Below are 21,696 nucleotides of genomic sequence, written 5' to 3'. Positions count from 1 at the left end.
TGCGGACGTCAGTACCAATCATTTTTTACGTGCATGAGAACAACCAGGCAATGCAATGAAAGAACAAAGCAACATCCATTATATTGTAAAAATACACCACATTGTATGAATAACTGTAAATCTTTTTTATGTACATATATATATATATATATATATATAAAACTCTTTCTTTTAAAAATATATACACACACCAAGTATATACATAAAAATATATACACATATACCCATATATATATATAAATATATTATATATATACATCTATTGCACCCTCAAAGATCAAGAGGAGCGCACTCAAGGATTACTTGGCAAGACCATAAAGGCAACGGGGAGGCGGGTGGGACCGTGAGGAATCCACAGGTAGCTAATGTATCCACCAGAAAAGTCGCTACCGAAGGTAAGTAACTCGTTCTTCTGATGGATACAACTACCTGTGGATTCCTCACCTCATGAATAGAGTCCCAAAGCAGTACCACGCCCGGCGGTGGGTGCCTAAATGGTCAAACCAAGAAATCCTGCAGCACTGACCGTGCAAAATGGCCGTCCCTTCTAACCTCAGAATCTAAACAGTAATGTTTTGCAAAAGTGTGAAGGGACGACCAAGTTGCGGCCTTGCAGATGTCGACCACAGGAACACCTCTGGCTAAGGCCGAAGTGGCCGACTTAGCTCTGGTGGAATGAGCTCTAATGCCCTCAGGAGGATCCTTCTTTGCCAAAGAGTAACATATTTTAATGCAAAGAACAACCCACCTGGATAGTGTTCTCTTGTGGACTGCCTTTCCTCTCCTCTTGCCCACGTATCCAATAAACAGCTGATCCTCCAGCCTGAAATCCTTTGTTCTATTGATAAAGAAGCTCAACGCTCTCTTTGGATCCAGACGGTGCAGTCTTTCTTCCTCTTTGGAAGGATGAGGCGGAGGATAGAACGTGGACAAAGTAATTGCCTGAGCCAAATGGAAGGGTGAAACAACCTTCGGGAGGAAAGCAGCCTTGGTCCTCAACACCACCTTATCCCCATAAAAAGTTGTATAAGGGGGTTTTACTGATAAGGCCTGCAACTCACTCACTCTCCTTGCTGATGTTATAGCTATCAGGAAGACTGTTTTTAAAAACAAATACCTTAAGGGGCAAGAATGCATAGGTTCAAAAGGGGACCCCATAAGGAAAGTCAGGACTAAGGACAAATCCCATTGCGGCATAACGAATGGCTTTGGAGGATATTGATTTAGAAGACCTTTCAAGAATCTGATAACAATAGGGGATTTAAATAAAGATGGTTGGTCTGGAAGACATATGAAGGCTGACAAGGCCGATAAATAACCTTTAATGGTAGCCACTGCACAACCTTTCTGCGCCAGAGATAGAGCAAAAGACAAAACGTCCGATAGATGAGCTTGTAAAGGATCAATCTGCCTCTCTCACACCACGCAACAAATTTAGACCACCTATTAGCGTAGATAGATTTAGTGGAGTGTCGCCTGGCCGCTAATATAACATCCACTACCTCAGGCGGGAGAGAGAAGGAACTCAGGTTGCCCCGTTCAATCTCCAGGCATGTAGGTGCAGACTCTGGAGGTTGGGGTGTAGAACCTGCCCCTGCGACTGCGAGAGGAGGTCTGCCCTGAAAGGGAGACGGAGCGGCGGGCACGTTGAGAGTTGGAGAAGGTCGGAGTACCACACCCTCCTTGGCCAATCCGGAGCTATTACGATTACTAGAGCCCGGTCTTGGCGAATCTTCCTCAATACTCGAGGAATCAAGGGTATGGGAGGAAACGCGTAAAGCAACTGGCCGCACCAGGTCATTTGAAACGCGTCCCCCAATGCTTCCTGCATCGGATACTGAAGGCTGCAGAACAACGGACAATGCGCGTTCTCTCGAGTGGCGAACAGATCTACCCGAGGAAACCCCCACTTCTGGAAGATTAAACGGACTTGATCTGGATGGAGACGCCACTCGTGGTCTGCCGAGAAGTGGCGACTGAGACTGTCCGCACGCACGTTCAAGACTCCGGCCAGATGGTTTGCTATCAAGCAAATCCGATGGTCCTTTGCCCAGGACCATAGTCGAAGAGCTTCTCTGCAGAGAAGGTACGACCCCACTCCTCCCTGCTTGTTTATGTACCACATCGTGGTAGTATTGTCCGTTAGGACCTGTACCGACTGACCACGAAGGGAAGGGAGGAAGGCCTTGAGAGCCAGACGTACAGCCCGTAACTCTAACAGATTGATGTGAAAAATCTGTTCCTCTGGAGACCAAAGACCTTTGATCTCCAGATCCCCCAGATGAGCTCCCCACCCTAGAGTGGAAGCATCCGTTATGACTGTGGCCACTGGTGGCGACTGCTGGAACGGTTTTCCTTGTGAAAGATTGTTGCTTGCAATCCACCACTTCAAATCCACAGCAGCATCTCTGGAGATCTTGACAGTACCCTCTAGATCCCCTCTGTGTTGAGACCACTGCCTTCGGAGGCACCACTGAAGAGCCCTCATGTGCCAGCGAGCATGCGTGACCAACAGAATGCAGGAGGCAAAAAGACCGAGCAGACGAAGGACCTTGAGGACTGGAACTACCGCTCCGTTTCGAAACATTGGAACCAAATCCTGAATATCTTGAATCCGCTGAGGCGGAGGAAAGGCCCGACCCAATGTCGTATCCAGTACTGCCCCTATGAACAGGAGGCGCTGAGAGGGCTCCAGGTGAGATTTGGGCTCGTTCACCGAAAAGCCCAGGTCGAACAACAACTGGGTTGTTGACTGCAGATGACGCAACACAAGCTCCGGGGACTTGGCTTTGATCAACCAATCGTCCAAGTAAGGGAATACTGCTATCCCCTTCCTTCTGAGCTCTGCCGCAACCACCGACATCACCTTCGTGAAGACTCGAGGTGCTGAAGTAAGACCAAACGGAAGGACCGCAAACTGGTAGTGTTGCGATCCCACCACAAACCGGAGATACTTCCTGTGTGACTTGAGTATCGGGATATGAAAGTAAGCATCCTGCAAGTCGACAGACACCATCCAGTCTTCCATGTTCAACGCCAAAAGCACCTGTGCTAGGGTCAGCATCTTGAACTTTTCCTGCTTGAGGAACCAATTCAAGATCCTCAGGTCCAGAATTGGTCTCAAACGACCATCCTTCTTGGGAATCAGGAAATACCTTGAGTAAACTCCTTGACCCCTTTCCTGCTCCGGGACCAACTCCACCGTGCCCTTTAAAAGGAGGACTTCCACCTCCTGTTCTAGCAACAGGAGGTGTTCTTGTGAACAATACGAAGGGCGGGGCGGGATGAGGGGCGGAAACTCCCGAAAGGGAAGGGTGTAGCCTTTTCCCACAACACTGAGAACCCAAGTGTCCGACGTAACAGTCTCCCATTTGGTGAGAAAATGCTGTAATCTTCCCCCTACAGGAGAGGAGTGAGTGGGAAATGGTGGAAGCCTAAGGCTGCTTCCCCTGCTGCACCCCGCCAGAGGATGAGGAAGAGGCAGAGTGCTGCTGAGAGGCTCCCCTGGTGCGGACCCTACCCCTCCCCCTAAAAGATCTATAGGGGTGGGAAGAGGCAGGTTGCTGATATCTTCCCCGAAAGGAAGAGGAGGAAGAGCCACGCCCAAATCCACGAAACCTCCTGAAGAATCTGGAAGAGGCCGTGGAAGAAGGAGCTTGGAGTCCCAACGACTTAGCCGTGGCCCTGCTCTCCTTAAAACGTTCCAAGGCCGAATCAGCCTTAGCCCCAAACAGTTTGTCCCCATCAAACGGGAGATCCAACAATGTGGACTGTACATCTGCCGAAAAGCCCGAGTTACGTAGCCAGGCCTGTCTCCTTTCCACCACAGTTGTGCCCATTGCTCTGGCTACCGAGTCGGTGGTATCCAGTCCCGTCTGGATAATTTGGGTCGCAGCAGCCTGGGCATCAGAGACAAGATCCAAAAGACCCTGGGGAAGCTCTGTAAACGAAGAGGAGATGTCATCCATCAGAGCATGAATATACCTCCCCAGGATACAGGTCGCATTAGTGGCTTTTAACGCCAGACTGCAGGACGAAAAAATCTTCTTCGACTGCGCCTCTAGCTTTTTTGAGTCTCTGTCCCCAGGCACCGTCGGGAAAGAACCAGGCGCTGATTTGGACGAACAGGAGGCCTGCACAACCAAGCTCTCCGGCGTAGGGTGCCTAGATAGGAAACCAGGATCAGTTGGAGCCGTCCGATACCTCCTGGCCACGGCTCTGTGAACTGCTGGGGAAGATGCCGGCTTCTTCCACACCTCTAAAACCGGATCCAGCAGAGCGTCATTAAAAGGTAATAGAGGCTCCGCCGCGGCTGAGGCCGGATGCAACACCTCTGTCAAAAGGTTTTGTTTCGCCTCCACCACCGGCAAAGGCAGGTCCAAAAAACTAGCTGCCTTCCGTACCACTGTATGAAAGGAAGCAGCTTCCTCGGTATATTCCCCCGGGGACGAAAGGTCTCACTCAGGGGAAGTGTCCAGCCCACTGGCCGACTCCAGTCCACGCAGCCCATCACCCGAGTCCTCTAGTTCTCCTTCCTCTAGGGCTCGTTGGTACTCCTGCTCCTCTAGTACCCGGAGAGCACGCCTCCTTGAATGCAGTCGTTGCTCAATCCGCGGAGTCGACAACACCTCCGCCGAAGTCGGAGATCGGCGCCGATCTTCCGAAGCCACCGACGCCGCATCCGGCGCCACAGGTAACTTCGGCGCCGACTGAAGAGCAGATGAAACGGATGGACCCACCGGAGTCACAGGCCGAAATCTCGACGTCGACGGGATGGAAATCCCTGGGGCCAATCCCTCCGAAGCCATCGGAGCGGCCACCGGCGCCGACACTGGCGCCGAGCCCACGTTCCCAAACGGGAGAAAGGGCATAAAGGGTGCCGGCCGAAGAGGCGCAGGATCACCCAAAGAAAAGGCCAAAGGCCCAGCCGGAGCACCCCCTGGAGCCATCTGTTGGAAGATGGCATACATCGCATTCAAGAATGCGGAACTATCGGCTCCAGGGGTGGGAAAAGCCGGATACTGGGGTGCCTGACTCGGAGGCGACCCCGACGCCGGCCTCGGCGTCTGCGCCGGAGAAAACACCTGAGGCTCCAATACCTCAATCACCGACGCCTGTCCAGGCGAAGTTGGAGACGTCGGAGAGAGCAACGGCGTCGAAGGATGCGGCGTCACCGTGGGGCTGACCTCCCATGTCCTCCGGCGCCGATCCGGAGACCTGGAACGAGCCTCCCTTGAATGACGCCGAGATTCTCTACGGCGCCGGGAGTCTCGATGACGCCGATGTCTTGGAGAAGACTTTTTCTTGTGATGCTTCTCCTTTGACTTGGCCATAAACAGCTTCGCCTCGCGTTCTTTAATGGCCTTCGGATTCATGTGCTGACACGAATCACAAGTCGAGACGTCGTGGTCGGAGCTCAAACACCAAAGGCAATCGGAATGAGGATCCGTCACCGACATCTTGCCTCCACACTCACGACAAGGCTTAAATCCAGACTTTCTCTGCGACATTATTTCCACAGAGAAAGAGTACGCAGCAAGATATACACTGTAACCGCAAGAGTAACAGTTGCTCCCTCGAAGATAACCGTTTCGAATGCACGGAAAAAAGGGAACTGACGTCCGCACGTCGTCGAGGACCTCTTATTGCCTGTATGACGTCAGACGGCGTCGCGTGTGAGACAGTGACGTCCTCGTCGACGTGCAGAGACTAGTAAGAAGATTTCCGTAGAATGCTGGCGCCATGGGAGTATTCATGAGGTGAGGAATCCACAGGTAGTTGTATCCATCAGAAGTGTCTGGCCAGAAGCAGGTGTCTCAGAGAAGGAGAAAGCAAGTTAATTAGGTCACCACTCATTGGAGGTTGGTAGATGGGCTTGGGGGTGGCAGTCAGCTAAGAGTTCAGGGGCCCAGTGGGGGTAATGAGTGCTGTGGTGGGTCTCCGGGCCCAAAGTCAGTGCAGCCACTCGACCACCCTCCGCCCCTGCGAGGTGCTGCTTTGCCCAGGCTGGATGCTGGCAGATATCTAATGGTTTCTCCTGTGTCCTTGGGCCCCCCGGACCAAATGCACTCCTCCCACAAAGCAGCCCTAAGAAGAGGAGAAAGGGGAGGGGGGCTTCTCGCCCGTCCTCTGAACCCCTCCATCTGTTGAGAGAAGCCCCTCGGGCACAGGCACTTACTATTAATTGATGCCTCGGACTCGAAAGCTGGGTTCCTCCGCACCTCGTGTGCTCCAGAGAAGTATTAGTCACCGAAAGGAATCGGCTTCGGACCCCAAGTGGGAGCCTCCCTGCCCTCAGCCAAAGGCAGTGCAGGAGTTCCCAAGTACAAGTTGCAACGTCCACCGAGCAGGGATATGGTCCAGGGGGCAACCTGATCACCCTCTCATCACGGCGACTGCCATTTTGCCAAATGGCCGACCTTGCAGAGTCAGTGACCTTGGCCACCGACCCTGTACCGGACCTTCTGAAGCACGTCAGCAGGCTCAATCAGCGTCAGGTCAGAGGCATAGATCCACAGGTGATGGGTAGCACAACTAGATACAGGTAGGAAGGGTGCTTTTGATTACTAAGAGAGAAGCAGGGACAGGGAGACCGAAGGAAACATCTCACCGTCTGCCATCTTGGCCACGCCCCCTATGACTGAGATTCTGAACAAGGAAGTATGCTGTCTGTTCTGTAGATAAGCAGCTATTGCTGCGAGAGGTAAACGAATGGAAGCGTAAGCTAAATGTAGCAAATAAACTATGGCTTGGGCAGTAGCTTTCATGGTATTAATACGTTTAGATTGGCAGTAGTATACAAAACGTTTCCGTTTGCAGCGTAACATGCTCTGGTTGTGGGTCTACGAGTTTCCCTGAGAATGTCCATACATTCCACAGGCAATCCTAAATAACCAAACTCTATGACTTCAGAAGCCATATCGTAAGGTTGAGTGACATGGTGTCTGGATGTCTGATCTGTCCTTGATTTTTACTGAGAAGGTCAGGCCTGTTGGGGAGCTTCTCATGGGGAACTACAGAGAGGGCCTGAATTGTGGTGAATCATGGCTGACGCACCCAAGTAGGAGTTACAAGGATCGTGGTGAAGGATGTCTGCCTTATCCTCCAAACCAAAAATGGAATGAGAAGGAGAGGTGGGAAAGTCTAAGCAAATATCCCTGACCAGTTCATCCAGAGAGCGTTGCCTTTGGATAGATGGTGTGGGAACCTGGAGGCGAAGCTTGGGCATTTTGCATTTTATGCTGTGGTGAAAAGGTCTCTCTGAGGAGTTTCCCATTTTAGGAGGTATTTTTGAAGGACTTGTGGGAGGAGTTTCCATTCGTGGGCTTGTTGCTGCAGCATGCTGAGCAGGTCCGCAAAGTCGTTGTCCATTCCTAGGTGAATGTGGTGGGGGAGAGGCCACTTCCTTTTTGTCTGAGAGCGTTGTGACTATTGGGACAACTATGTCCCCACTTGTTTCTGTAGGTATTTGTAGGAAGTTGGCTCTGTATGTGCTATTTCAAAGTAAGGAATAGCATGCACAGAGTCCAAGGGTTCCCCTTAGAGGTAAAATAGTGGTAAAAATAGATAATACTAATGCTCTATTTTGTGGTAGTGTAGTCGAGCAGTAGGCTTATCCAAGGAGTAGTGTTAAGCATTTGTTGTACATACACATAGACAATAAATGAGGTACACACACTCAGAGACAAATCCAGCCAATAGGTTTTGTATAGAAAAATATCTTTTCTTAGTTTATTTTAAGAACCACAGGTTCAAATTTAACATGTAATATCTTGTTTGAAAGGTATTGCAGGTAAGTACATTAGGAACTTTGAATCATTTCAATTGCATGTATACTTTTCAAGTTATTCACAAATAGCTATTTTAAAAGTGGACACAGTGCAATTTTCACAGTTCCTGGGGGAGGTAAGTTTTTGTTAGTTTTACCAGGTAAGTAAGACACTTACAGGGTTCAGTTCTTGGTCCAAGGTAGCCCACCGTTGGGGGTTCAGAGCAACCCCAAAGTTACCACACCAGCAGCTCAGGGCCGGTCAGGTGCAGAGTTCAAAGTGGTGCCCAAAACGCATAGGCTAGAATGGAGAGAAGGGGGTGCCCCGGTTCCGGTCTGCTTGCAGGTAAGTACCCGCGTCTTCGGAGGGCAGACCAGGGGGGTTTTGTAGGGCACCGGGGGGGGACACAAGCCCACACAGAAATTTCACCCTCAGCAGCGCGGGGGCGGCCGGGTGCAGTGTAGAAACAAGCGTCGGGTTCGCAATGTTAGTCTATGAGAGATCAACGGATCTCTTCAGCGCTGCAGGCAGGCAAGGGGGGGCTTCCTCGGGGAAACCTCCACTTGGGCAAGGGAGAGGGACTCCTGGGGGTCACTTCTCCAGTGAAAGTCCGGTCCTTCAGGTCCTGGGGGCTGCGGATGCAGGGTCTTTTCCAGGCGTCGGGACTTAGGTTTCAGAGAGTCGCGGTCAGGGGAAGCCTCGGGATTCCCTCTGCAGGCGGCGCTGTGGGGGCTCAGGGGGGACAGGTTTTGGTACTCACAGTCGGAGAGTAGTCCGGGGGTCCTCCCTGAGGTGTTGGTTCTCCACCAGCCGAGTCGGGGTCGCCGGGTGCAGTGTTGCAAGTCTCACGCTTCTTGCGGGGAGTTGCAGGGTTCTTTAAAGCTGCTTCTTGAAACAAAGTCGCAGTCTTTTTGGAGCAGGTCCGCTGTCCTCGGGAGTTTCTTGTCGTCGTCGAAGCAGGGCAGTCCTCAGAGGATTCAGAGGTCACTGGTCCCTTTGGAAGGCGTCGCTGGAGCAGAGTTCTTTGGAAGGCAGGAGACAGGCCGGTGAGTTTCTGGAGCCAAGGCAGTTGTTGTCTTCTGGTCTTCCTCTGCAGGGGTTTTCAGCTGGGCAGTCCTTCTTCTTGTTGTTGCAGGAATCTAATTTTCTAGGGTTCAGGGTAGCCCTTAAATACTAAATTTAAGGGCGTGTTTAGGTCTGGGGGGTTAGTAGCCAATGGCTACTAGCCCTGAGGGTGGGTACACCCTCTTTGTGCCTCCTCCCAAGGGGAGGGGGTCACAATCCTAACCCTATTGGGGGAATCCTCCATCTGCAAGATGGAGGATTTCTAAAAGTTAGAGTCACCTCAGCTCAGGACACCTTAGGGGCTGTCCTGACTGGCCAGTGACTCCTCCTTGTTATTCTCATTATTTTCTCCGGCCTTGCCGCCAAAAGTGGGGGCTGGGGCCGGAGGGGGCGGGCACTCCACTAGCTGGAGTGTCCTGCGGTGCTGTGACAAAGGGGTGAGCCTTTGAGGCTCACCGCCAGGTGTTACAGCTCCTGCCTGGGGGAGGTGTTAGCATCTCCACCCAGTGCAGGCTTTGTTACTGGCCTCAGAGTGACAAAGGCACTCTCCCCATGGGGCCAGCAACATGTCTCTAGTGTGGCAGGCTGCTGGAACTAGTCAGCCTACACAGACAGTCGGTTACGTTTCAGGGGGCACCTCTAAGGTGCCCTCTGGGGTGTATTTTGCAATAAAATGTACACTGGCATCAGTGTGCATTTATTGTGCTGAGAAGTTTGATACCAAACTTCCCAGTTTTCAGTGTAGCCATTATGGTGCTGTGGAGTTCGTGTTTGACAAACTCCCAGACCATATACTCTTATGGCTACCCTGCACTTACAATGTCTAAGGTTTTGTTTAGACACTGTAGGGGTACCATGCTCATGCACTGGTACCCTCACCTATGGTATAGTGCACCCTGCCTTAGGGCTGTAAGGCCTGCTAGAGGGGTGACTGACCTATACTTGCATAGGCAGTGAGAGGCTGGCATGGCACCCTGAGGGGAGTGCCATGTCGACTTACTCATTTTGTTCTCACTAGCACATACAAGCTGGTAAGCAGTGTGTCTGTGCTGAGTGAGAGGTCTCCAGGGTGGCATAAGACATGCTGCAGCCCTTAGGGACCTTCCTTGGCATCAGGGCCCTTGGTACTAGAAGTACCAGTTACAAGGGACTTATCTGGATGCCAGGGTCTGCCAATTGTGGATACAAAAGTACAGGTTAGGGAAAGAACACTGGTGCTGTGGCCTGGTTAGCAGGCCTCAGCACACTTTCAATTGTAAACATAGCATCAGCAAAGGCAAAAAGTCAGGGGGCAACCATGCCAAGGAGGCATTTCCTTACAGTATTACATGGCTGTCATACTGTCTGTGCAGACTAAGACAACCTTTGAGATAGGTCATGAAGAAATGCTTTCAGGGCTAGAAATACTGCCTTAAGCTCGAAGTAAGTAGTTGAGGTATGTAGGGATTGGTGACTGAAATCCCAAAGGCCCTGTACTGTGAGGTCTTGAAGGTGAGCGCCCAGCCCATCAGTGATGGGTTTGGCCAGAATAACCTGAGGCACAGGGCCCAGAAAAAAACACCCTTTTAACAAGTTAGTGGTGTTCCACCATAGCACAGAGGGCAAGTATGGCGGTGTAACAACAGTAGATCGCCTGTGACTGACACCCCTGACGAGACAGACAATGCTGTAGAGGATGCATGTGGAGTCTGGCAGCGGGAACAATGGCAATGTAGGAGGCCATCATCCCAAACAGGCCCAAGATAGCCCTGACTGTATGTACGATTCTCCTGAAACTGGAGGAGAAGAGACTGAAAACTGCGAACCTGCACCAGACTGGGGTATGCTAGCCCCAACTCTGCAATGAGAACATCTTCTAGAAAGGACTGTATCTGAGTTGGTTGTAGATGGGATTTAACAAAGTTGATTGTGAATCTCATTGTGTGATGCTGGTCCACTGTCATCAGAGTGTGGTATTGACACTGTGGTAGTGTGCTGGCCTTGATGAGCCAGTCATCTCGGTAAGGGAACACATGTATACTTTGTCTTCTGAGGTGTGCAGCGACTACTGCTAAGCACTTTATGAAGACTCTGGGAGCAGTTGTGACTCCGAAAGGCAGGACTCTGAACTCCTAATGTCTGCCTGCAACTACGAATCTTAGGTAATTTCCATGTGCTGGGTGAATGGGGATATGTAAGTAGGTGTCCTTTCGATCTAGGGCTGTCATAAAGTTGCCTTTTCGTATAAGTGGAATAATGTCTTGAAGAGTGACCGCATGAAAGTGTTCTGAGAGAACGTAGTGGTTTAAAGATCTGAGGTCCAAAAGAGGCCTGAGAGAGCCGTCCTTTTTGGGAAGGAGGAAGTATTGGGAGTATTCTCCTGACCCTGGGATTGTAAGGGGACAGGATTGATGGCCCCTTTGAGAAGAAGGGACTGAACCTTTTGTTTGAGAACTGTGAGATGTTTGTCGGATAGTCTCTAAGTGTGAGGGAGAATGTTTGGAGGAGTGGTAATGAGCTCCAGACTATAACCATGTTGGATAATGCAAAGGACCCATTGGTCCATGGTCATGTTGACCTATTCTGAAGGAAAATTTTGAAGCTGTCCTCCAACAGGTGTGGAGTGGGTGCAGGAAGACGTGGGTAGTCACTGCTTTGCAGTGGAGGCCCAGCGTCAGGAGGCGGTGCTCTTACCTCTGCCCTTGCTATTATTTCCTTTGTAGGACCGCCTAAATAAATCCCTAGAATAGGAGGGTGAAGGCTGTCTAGTTTGGGAGGTAGACACTTCGGAGTTTGTGCATCTGTAACCACCTCTGAAGGTGGGGCAATGAAAAGTGCCCCTTTGTGTGGTGGACCGTAAAGCACCCATGGCTTGTGCTGTGAGTGTCTTTTTTTCTAGGGTGGAATCTACTTGAGGGCTGATTATCAAAGGACATGTTAAGCACTGCTTGCTCAAACTCTGGTTTAAACCCAGAGCATTGGAGACATGCATGCCTCCTTATCAATATACTGGTGTTAATGTTGTGTGCCGGTGTATCTAGGGCACAGTGAATGGAATAATTGATAATGATTGCCACTCAGCAACAGTTTGTTGTCCCCTTTGCGGTGTCCATCTGGAAGAAACTGGAGGAGCTCCTTCATTTTATCCCAGTGAGCCCGGTTGTACCTGGGTAGTAATGCCTTTGAATTGGCAATACCCCAATGGTTAACTGCCTGGGCAGCCACTCTTTTGCAGGAAGCATCTATCCTCTTACTCTGCTTGTCAGAAGGAGGAGAGTCCCCTCTGGCCTGACTATTAGCACGTTTTCGTGCAGTGGTGGCTACTATAGAGTCTGGAGGTAGCTATGACCTAATGTAGACCGGATCTGTGGGAGCAGGCTTATATTTTTTTACATACTCTAGGGGTAACAACCCTAGAGCGGACGGGTTCTTTAAAAATGTTGTTGGTGTGACAAAGCATGCCAAGGAGCATAATTAGAAACTGATTAACCCCTATGGGTGGATGCAAAGGTATCGAACAGGAAGTCCTGTACAACAGGTTCCCTGTGCAGCTCTACGTTGTGGAAGGCAGCTGCTCCTGCCACTACCTGGTGGCAGGATGTACTATCCTCTGGTGGGGAGGGTAGTGCAGGGTACATATCTGGGTCATATGTGTGCCATGGATCTGGGTCCTGTTGTGTTCCACCCACATTTATCCCAGTGTATACAGGGGATCCCTGAAGCATAAAGGAGGGGAGGGAGGTGGAGGAGAAGCAGGGGGTGGAGGAGGAAGAGGTGAAGGCCTGAGAGTTATGGAGGTAGCCTTGTCCTTGGTAACCTTCTTTGGAGGTGAAATGTCCAAAGACTCGTGGGAGGTCAGTTTCCTCTTGAAAAGTACAGCAATAATACACCCTGTACCCTCCTGGATATGGAGACAGCACTGGCGAGTGTCCATCGTCTCCGAAATAAATGGGTTGCACAGGTGAAGTCGTAGCTGAATATTGGCTAGAGTCTGTCTGCTCTGTTTTCTGTTCTGTGGTTTTCAGCAATGAAGTTTTTGGTTGGTGTGATTTGCTCGGCACCAAAGAGGAGGTTGTAGCTCTTTGGATCGGAATTGAACCGTACTAGCAACCAAAGTTCGGACCAAGATGGCAACTATGTCTTGGAGCAAGGGGCTGGAGGTTGAAACCAAAGACATTGTTTTGGTTATTTTCGGAGACAAGCTGCAGGGCAGGCAGCCAAAACAGTTTTTCTGATCCAGCCATGGCCTGGTGACAATGGCGGTTCGGTCACCTCTACAAGGGGCTTTTTAACAGTCTTTTTAACAGTCTTAGGGAGGGCAGGAGGGGCCACAGTACTCACGGGTTGCGCGGATGTTACCCCGTAGCTTTCGATATCCGACTGCACGTCAGAGTAGGAGTTCTGGATGGAAAAGGCCTTCTCTTGTTCAGGCTCCTCCTGGGCGTGTTCCTCCCCAAAGATGTCCATGGTGTCGTTGGGAGTCTTGTGCGCCATCTCCAACCAACAAGCTCTTCAGTCCTGAAAGCTCTTCTTTGACCGAAAGGATTTCCGTGTGTCACATGTAGCTTTCTGGTGATCAGGGCAAGGGGCAGAAGTTACACACCAGATGTTGGTCGGTGTAGGGAAATTTTGCAGGGCACCAAGGACAGAAACAAAATGGCATCTGTTCCATCAGTTCAGCATAATGGTCGGTGCTGCCTGGTGAGGTAAGCCCGAAATGGGCAAGAACGCCCCGGAAGGCACCCAGTCGGTGCCCAGACTGACGAGTGGAGGTGAAGATAGAAACACGCAATTGAGAAACAATAATGCTGATAAGGAGAAGACCGAAAGAGACTTCTTACGGAGTGAGTTGAACCCAATGGCGGAGAGAAAACAATCTAACAAAGGAGTCGATGCCCATGCGTAGTATCACCGAAAAGGAGGAAAAATGTTTCTTCAAAGAAAAACAGCTTGCAACACTCCAGACTGCACAAAAGATGGCAGGAGTATGCAGCGCATGTATATTTACAGCTGCACATGAGATTGAACAATACGTTATAATAATTACATTGAAAGTTATAATTAGCAAAAATAATACTGCTTACAAATCAAATTAAAATACCTTTATCTTGGCCATAAGCGTGGCCATAATAGAACTGTAAATAAAAAGGTTACAAAACATGTCAGGTTAAAAAAAAAAAAGATAAAAACTACTAAAACAACATTGAGTTTTGTACTGCTTACATATCTTACCTATTCTTTTTCCTGTTGTTGCATAATTCCCATTCATTCCAAGCCCACGGGAAGGCTAAAATAAATGTATGAAAGGGACATTTTATTGTTTTGCATATAAATATAGTTTTTAGGAAGTAAAGCAAAAAATAATAATTTATAGATGCAGCTAATAAACATTAAGGTTAATCATTTACAAACAGTTTACACACAAGGAGACGAGGAGGGTTTTAACCCCCATACTACCTCCCAAAATCAGAACCGTGAACACAAAAAGGTGGGGAGACAAGAGACAAGACCAGCTTGTGGTTGTACCATTATTGCTGTGATCCGGTCTCTTTAGGAATGGTTGTGAAAACTTTGAATTTGGGAGCTATGCTAGGGGTTCTCGTAGACCTCTAGGTAGACCTCGTCTCTGGTTTCCCCCCATACTTTGTGTTCACTGTAAATATTTACAAATAACGTGGTTAGGAGCTAAAAATATTCCATTCCAAAACAGAAATGAATAATTTATGTAATGCTGTCAGATTTAAAATTAGACTGGACAAACTAAAGAATGGAGTAATAGGTTTATGCAGATAAATTATGGGTATCCAAATGCAGAGAAAAAAACAAGTATAACAAAACTGCTTAATAATCCTTTTTAAGCGATTACCAATTTCGACTATGAACACTTATTTAAAAAAAGCTGATCATTTTAGCCCTGGAACTACAACATATAACACTGCAACACTGTTTTCAAGAATTACAGAACAATGGCAGAGGCATTAGGCATGTTTCACATCATGAGGTGGAATACAGTATAAGAACACAACAAAGAGGGGGCCAGCGTTATAGGTTAGGGCCAGAAAAAGAAAAACACCACCAAAACCGCAGCCTATATGTGCTTGTCCCACCACACATGACTGCCCACTCACTTCCACTCAATGCCTACACTTAGCTATCCGTGGAGTCATCCTCCATGTTATCTCCCCCGGACCTACAAATTTAGTACACAGTGTGCCCCAAGTTTCTAAGTCGACTGGTAATTTAGCATCCAAGCGAGTGCACTGCATCTGAGTCACCGACCACTCAGACAATTTTTAGGGCTCAGGGGTGGGTAGGGTCATAGGGTGGTAAAGAGTATTTTTAGGGTTTAGGTGGGTAGGGGCATAGGGTGGAAAAAATATTTTAGAGTTTACAGATGGGTAGGGGCATAGGGTGACAAGGGTATTTTTAGGGGTGGGTAGAGTCACACAGTGGTAAAGGTTTTTTTCTTTAACAGTTTAGCAGTGGGTTGGGGAATGGGGTGAGAAGGGTAATAAATGAAGGGGGTTCCCCCCATTAAGATTTAAAAAAAAAATGTAATAAAAGAAAGCGTTGCGAGGTTTGGGGTTCTCTCCCTCTCTCCAAAAAAACACAATGTTGATATACACACAAACACACATATATTCACTGAAAAAAACAAAGGTTACAGGGACGTTATAGTTAGGAATAAGCATTTTAAAAAACCTTAGGAATGTGCTAAAAAAAAAAAAAGGTTAAAGGGGTGCTATAGTTAGGATCAGAATTACACGCACAAAACCATAGAAATTCAGCTGTTATAGTTACACTTATTTCAAATAACAATACAATACGTCACGCCTCCGCCATGCACAGTTTTCAGACCAATAATTTTACTGCAAATGTTGCAATGATACCATCAATAATGTAATTGAAAATGCAAATACTGATGTAATATGTGGGGTAACTAGAAGGGCATGTCGAGGGTGCAAGTTATAGTTACCTCAGGGCACAACTTCTAGTTACTTTAAATAACTCACAGCTCAATTACTATTGTTTTGTGAGTGTAAGTTCTGATTCTAACTATGTCCCTGAACCTTGGTTTTTTTTTTGTGAATTTCTAAGGTTTTTTAAATGCTAATTCTCAACTATAACTTCCTTGTAACCTTAAAGTGAATTTCTTTTTTTTTTCTTTTTTTTTTAACGTAAAGTAAGGAAAATGTTACTTACCAGTAGACATCTGTTTGTGGCATGTAGTGCTGTAGATTCACATGCTATGCATAAGCTCGTCATCTAGTGTTGGATTTGGAGTGGTGTCACTTGTTTTTCTTCTAAGAATGTTTTCGAGTCACAGGATTGAGTGACTCCTCCTCTCGGTGATAGTGCACATGGGGATCGAGTCCTTTGTTGTATTGTTTTCTCCGCAGGCGGGAGAGTGAAGTAGTGTGGAAAGAGTAAAAGAGAAAAACGTCCGTGCAATGTCTATGTGTGGACAATATTTACATATTAACATAATTGCAACGGCTGCAGGCGTCCAGGGAGGGCACACGTGAACCTACAGTACTACATGCCATGAACTGATGTCTACTGGTAAGTAACATTTTCCGTTCAATGGCATGTGTGGCTGTAGATACATATGCTGTGCATAGACTGAAAAGCAGTCCCACCATAAAGCAGTGGCTAGTGTCCGGGAGTCGCAATTGTTTGGAAAAGTGTTGTTAGTACTCTTTGGCCAACATTAGCTTGTTGCCTTGCTAGTACATCTACACAATAGTGTTTTGTAAAGGAACGTGGTGCAGACCATGTAGCATCTTTAGAACTATCTTCTATAGGTATGTTCCCTAGGAAAGCCATTGAAGCACCCTTCTTCCTAGTAGTGTGCTCTAGGTATGAGAAGTAAGTTTTGTTTTGCTTTAGCATAGAAAAACAAGTTACTTACCTTCGGTAACGCTTTTTCTGGTGGATACACTAGCTACCTGTGGATTCCTCACCTCATGAATTCGTCCTTGCACCAGCATCCGACGGAAAGTCTTCTTCCTAGCTGTTCACGTCGACGAGGACGTCATAACGGCACGGCTCCACGTGACTCCGTCTGACGTCACCGTGCCAATAAGAGGTCCTCGTCAGCGTGCTGACGTCAGTTTCATCTCATCTTTTTTTGTGCCTTTGAGGCGAACAGGTGAGAACCGACCCATAAAAAACGTAAAGAAAAATACTTATATTTCATGTGAATATATGCAATTATGGGAAGTGTTCTTGTGTATAAGTATTAGATTACACCCATAAATACATATATATACATAAATAAATATAAACTTTTGCAAGATATCTGTGCAATCAGGCAGGCAACGGGGAGGTGGGGGGGACCGTGAGGAATCCACAGGTAGCTAGTGTATCCACCACAAAAAGCGTTACCGAAGGTAAGTAACTTGTTCTTCTGATGGATACAACTACCTGTGGATTCCTCACCTTATGAATAGAGTCACAAAGCCGTACCGCACTCGGTGGTGGGTGCCCGCCTGATTACACCAAGAAATCCTGCAATACCGAGCGAGCAAAATGGGCGTCCCTCCTCACCTCAGAATCCAAACAGTAATGTTTTGCGAAGGTATGGAGGGACGCCCAAGTTGCCGCCTTACAAATGTCCACTAATGAACTCCTCTTGCTAGGGTCGAAGTGGCCGACTTAGCCCTAGTGGAATGGGCCCTGATACCCTCAGGGAGAACTTTCTTCGCCAGTGAGTAACAAACTTTTATACACAGGATGACCCATCTGGAGATTGTTCGTTTCGGGACCGCTCTGCCCTTCCACTGTCCAACATACCCTACGCTGATCATCCAGACGAAAGTCATTTGTTCTCTCCAAGTAGAAACTAAGGGCCAGATGTAGCAAGCAGTTTTGCCCATTCTGTGTCTATGGGAAAATGTGTTAGTACATATGGCCCTAAGAGCCCTCTTAGGGTCCAAACGATGGAGTCTCTCTTCATCTTTAGAGGGGTGGGGAGGAGGGTAGAACGAGGGAAGGGTAATAGTCTGTCCCATATGAAAAGGAGGGACAATTTTTGGCAGAAAAGCTGCCCTGGTTTTCAGCACCACTTTATCCAGGAAAAACATGGTAAACGGGGGTTTAACGGAAAGGGCTTGAAGCTCCCCAACCCTTCTAACAGAGGTAACTGCAATCAAGAAAACAGCCTTTAAGACTAAGGGGGTCATTCCGACCCCGGCGGGCAGTGGGCGCCGCCCGCCTGGCGGAAACCGCCCAAACACCGCCCGCAGTCAGATGACCGCGGGGGACATTCCGACTCTCCCGCTGGGCCGGCGGGCGATCTGCAAAAGATCGCCCGCCGGCCCAGCGGGAAAGCCCCAGCAAAGATGAAGCCGGCTCTGAAAGGAGCCGGCGGATTTGCTGCGGTGCGACGGGTGCAGTGGCACCCGTCGCGATTTTCAGTGTCTGCCAAGCAGACACTGAAAATCTTCATGGGGCCCTGTTAGGGGGCCCCTGCACTGCCCATGCCAGTGGCATGGGCAGTGCAGGGTCCCCCAGGGGCCCCACGACACCCGTTCCCGCCAGCCTCTTCCTGGCGGTGTAAACCGCGAGGAACAGGCTGGCGGGAAGGGGGTCGGAATCCCCACGGCGGCGCTGCTTGCAGCGCCACCATGGAGGATTCCTTTGGCCAGGGGAAAACCGGCAGGAAACCGCCGGTTCCCCTTTTCTGACCGCGGCGGTAAATTGGCCAGGAAGCACCGCCAGCCTGTTGGCGGTGCTTCCACGGTCCCCGGCATCTTAACGGGCATGAATGCATAGGCTCGAAAGGCGAACCCATCAGAAATGTCAATACCAGATTTAGGTCCCACTGAGGCATGTGAAAGGGCGTGGGAGGAAACTTATTAACTAATCCCTTAATGAACCTATTTACAATCGGAGATTTGAATAAAGAAGGCTGGTCCGGAAGGCAAAGACAAGCCGACAGAGCCGCCAAATAGCCCTTAACTGTAGCTACCGCACAGCCTTTCTTTGCTAAATCAAGAGCAAACATAAGAACATCTGAAAGGTGGGCCTTTAAGGGATCTTTTTGATTCTCTCCGCACCAAACCACAACGTTTGCCCACCTACCGGCATAAATGGATTTAGTGGAGTGTCGCCTGCATCCACTGCATCCGGTGGGAGAGAAAAGGAACTCAGGTTGCCCCGTTCAATCTCCAGGCATGAAGGTGCAGGCTCTGGAAGTGGGGGTGTAGAACCTGCCCCTGCGACTGTGAGAGGAGGTCTGCCCTGAGTGGGAGACGGAGCGGAGGGCACTGAGAGAGTTGAAGAAGGTCTGTGTACCACACCCTTCTCGGCCAATCCGGTGCCACCAAGATGACTTGGGCCTGGTCTTGACGAACCTTCCTCAGAACCAGAGGAATCAAGGGTATCGGGGGAAACGCGTAAAGCAACTGGCCGCTCCAGGACATCTGAAATGCATCCAACACTCCTTGCAACGGATACAGGTGGCTGTAGAACAACGGACAGTGCGCGTTCTCCCGAGTGGCGAATAGATCCACCTGAGGTGAACCCCACATCCCGAAGATGTAAAGGACCAGGTCCGGATGGAGACGCCACTCGTGATCTACTGAGTAGTGACGACTGTGACTTTCCGCACGTACATTCAGAGCTCCGGACAAATGATTTGCTATTAAGCAAATCTGATGGTCCTGAACCCAGGACCAGAGTCGCAGAGCTTCTCTGCAACGAAGGTACGACCCTACCCCTCCCTGTTTGTTTATGTACCACATCGCGGTAGTGTTGTCCGTCAGGACCTGAACTGACTGACCACGAAGGGAAGGGAGGAAGGCCTTGAGCGCCAAACATATTGCCCGCAACTCCAACAGATTGATGTGCAACATCTGTTCCGCTGGAGACCAATAACCCTTGATCTCCAGGTCCCCCCGATGAGCTCCCCACCCTAGAGTGGAAGCATCCGATACCACTGTGGCCACAGGCGGTGACAGCGAAAACTGTTTTCCTTGGGAAAGGTTGCCGTCCACTATCCACCATCGAAGATCCGCTGCAGTGTCCCTGGAGATCCTTATCGAATCCCCAAGATCTCCTTTGTGCTGGAACCACTGCCTGCGGAGGCACCACTGAAGAGCCCTCATATGCCAGCGTGCGTGAGTGACCAGCAGAATGCAAGAAGCAACCAGACCTAGCAGGCGTAAGACTTTGAGAACTGGAACTGACGCTCCATCCTGAAACATTGGAATCCGCGCCTGAATGTCCCGAACCCGCTGAGGCGAGGGGTAGGCCCAAAACAATGTTGTGTCCAATACTGCCCCTATGAACAGGAGGCGCTGAGAGGGCTCCAGGTGAGATTTGGGTACATTTACTGAAAAACCCAGATCGAACAACAACTGGGTTGTCATCCGCAGGTGAGACAACACAAGCTCTGGAGACTTGTCTTTGATCAACCAATCGTCCAGGTAGGGAAATACCGCTACTCCCTTCCTTCTGAGATGTGCTGCAACCACTGCCATCACCTTCGTAAAAACTCGAGGTGCTGAAGTAAGCCCAAACAGAAGGACTGCAAACTGGTAGTGTTGCGACCCCACCACAAACCGGAGATATTTCCTGTGCGACTTGATTATCGGAATATGAAAGTACGCATCCTGCAAGTCGACAGACACCATCCAGTCTCCTTCGTTCAACGCCAACAGCACCTGCGCTAGGGTAACCATTTTGAATTTCTCCTGTTTGAGGAACAAATTCAAAATCCTCAAGTCCAGGATCGGTCTTAGACGACCGTCCGCTTTGGGAATCAGGAAATATCTTGAATAACACCCCTGACCCCTTTCCTGCACCGGTACCAACTCTATTGCGCCCTTTGATAACATGGCCAGAACTTCCTGTTGTAACAACAGAAGATGGTCTTCTGAACAAAATGAGGGACGGGGGGGAAGGGAGGAGGGGACTCCTGAAAGGGGAGAGCATATCCTTTTTCCACAATCCTTAACACCCAAGAGTCCATTGTTATCGACTCCCACTTGTGGAGAAAAAGACTCAGCCTTCCCCCTACAGGAGAGGTATGAACGATAAAGTGGGGAAAACTAGGGCTGCTTCTGCTGTTGTCCACCGGAGGAAGAGGATGATGATGAAGGCTGCTGGACTGCCCCTCTAGCTCTACCCCTACCCTGCCCTCTAAAGGAACGATAGGGCGGATTGGCAGTTTGTTGGGCCAAGTATTGGGAGCTCCGAAAGGCAGAACCACGTGCAAAACCCCTGAATCTGCGAAAAGGTCTATAAGATGTAGCAGTGGTAGTCTGTAAGCCCAAAGACTTAGCTGTTGCCCGACTGTCTTTAAACCTTTCAAGGGCAGAATCCGCCTTCTCTCCAAACAACTTTTCACCATCGAATGGCAGAGCCAACAAGGTGGTTTGGACGTCCGAGGAAAACCCAGAGGACCTCAACCAGGCGTGCCTCCTAGTAGCCACAGATGTCCCCATGGCCCTGGCTACCGAATCAGTCGTGTCCAGGCCAGACTGTATAATCTGTTGTGCAGCCGCCTGCGCATCTGAAAAAAAGAGACCCAAAGGACCTCTGTACCTCCTGCGGTATATCTCTGACCATCTCCTTAGCAGAGTCCATAAGGGCATGGACATACCTGCCCAGCACACAGGTAGTATTTGCAGCCTTGAGCGCCACGCTACAGGATGAAAAGATCTTCTTAGAAGACTACTCCATCCTCTTGGACTCCCTATCAGTTGGAACCACAGGGAATGTTCCAGGAGCAGACTTCGCGGAGCAAGACGCCTGGACTACTAAACTCTCAGGAGTCGGATGGCATGACAGGAAAACCGGATCTCCGGGTGCGCCTCTATGCCTCCTCGCCATTGCCCTGTTCACTGCTGGAGTCGTAACCGGCTTCCTCCACAGA

General features: G+C 49.4%; 1 protein-coding gene across 3 annotated transcripts in view; it reads right to left on the bottom strand.

Moving 5' to 3' along the window:
* ZFAND4 (zinc finger AN1-type containing 4) overlaps positions 1-21,696 on the bottom strand; it is a 273,261-nt gene that overhangs the window by 85,357 nt on the left and 166,208 nt on the right. For all 3 annotated transcript variants that reach the window (XM_069240423.1, XM_069240422.1, XM_069240424.1), the window contains one exon: positions 14,046-14,100. In XM_069240423.1, coding sequence (XP_069096524.1) covers positions 14,046-14,100 — 55 coding nt within the window. The remainder of the gene's footprint in view (positions 1-14,045; positions 14,101-21,696) is intronic.

The sequence above is a fragment of the Pleurodeles waltl genome, chromosome 6 (genome assembly GCF_031143425.1).
Source record: "Pleurodeles waltl isolate 20211129_DDA chromosome 6, aPleWal1.hap1.20221129, whole genome shotgun sequence".
Taxonomy (NCBI): domain Eukaryota; kingdom Metazoa; phylum Chordata; class Amphibia; order Caudata; family Salamandridae; genus Pleurodeles; species Pleurodeles waltl.
The sequence above is the reverse complement of the archived record's forward strand: the minus strand, read 5'-3'. Positions and strand labels throughout refer to the sequence as shown.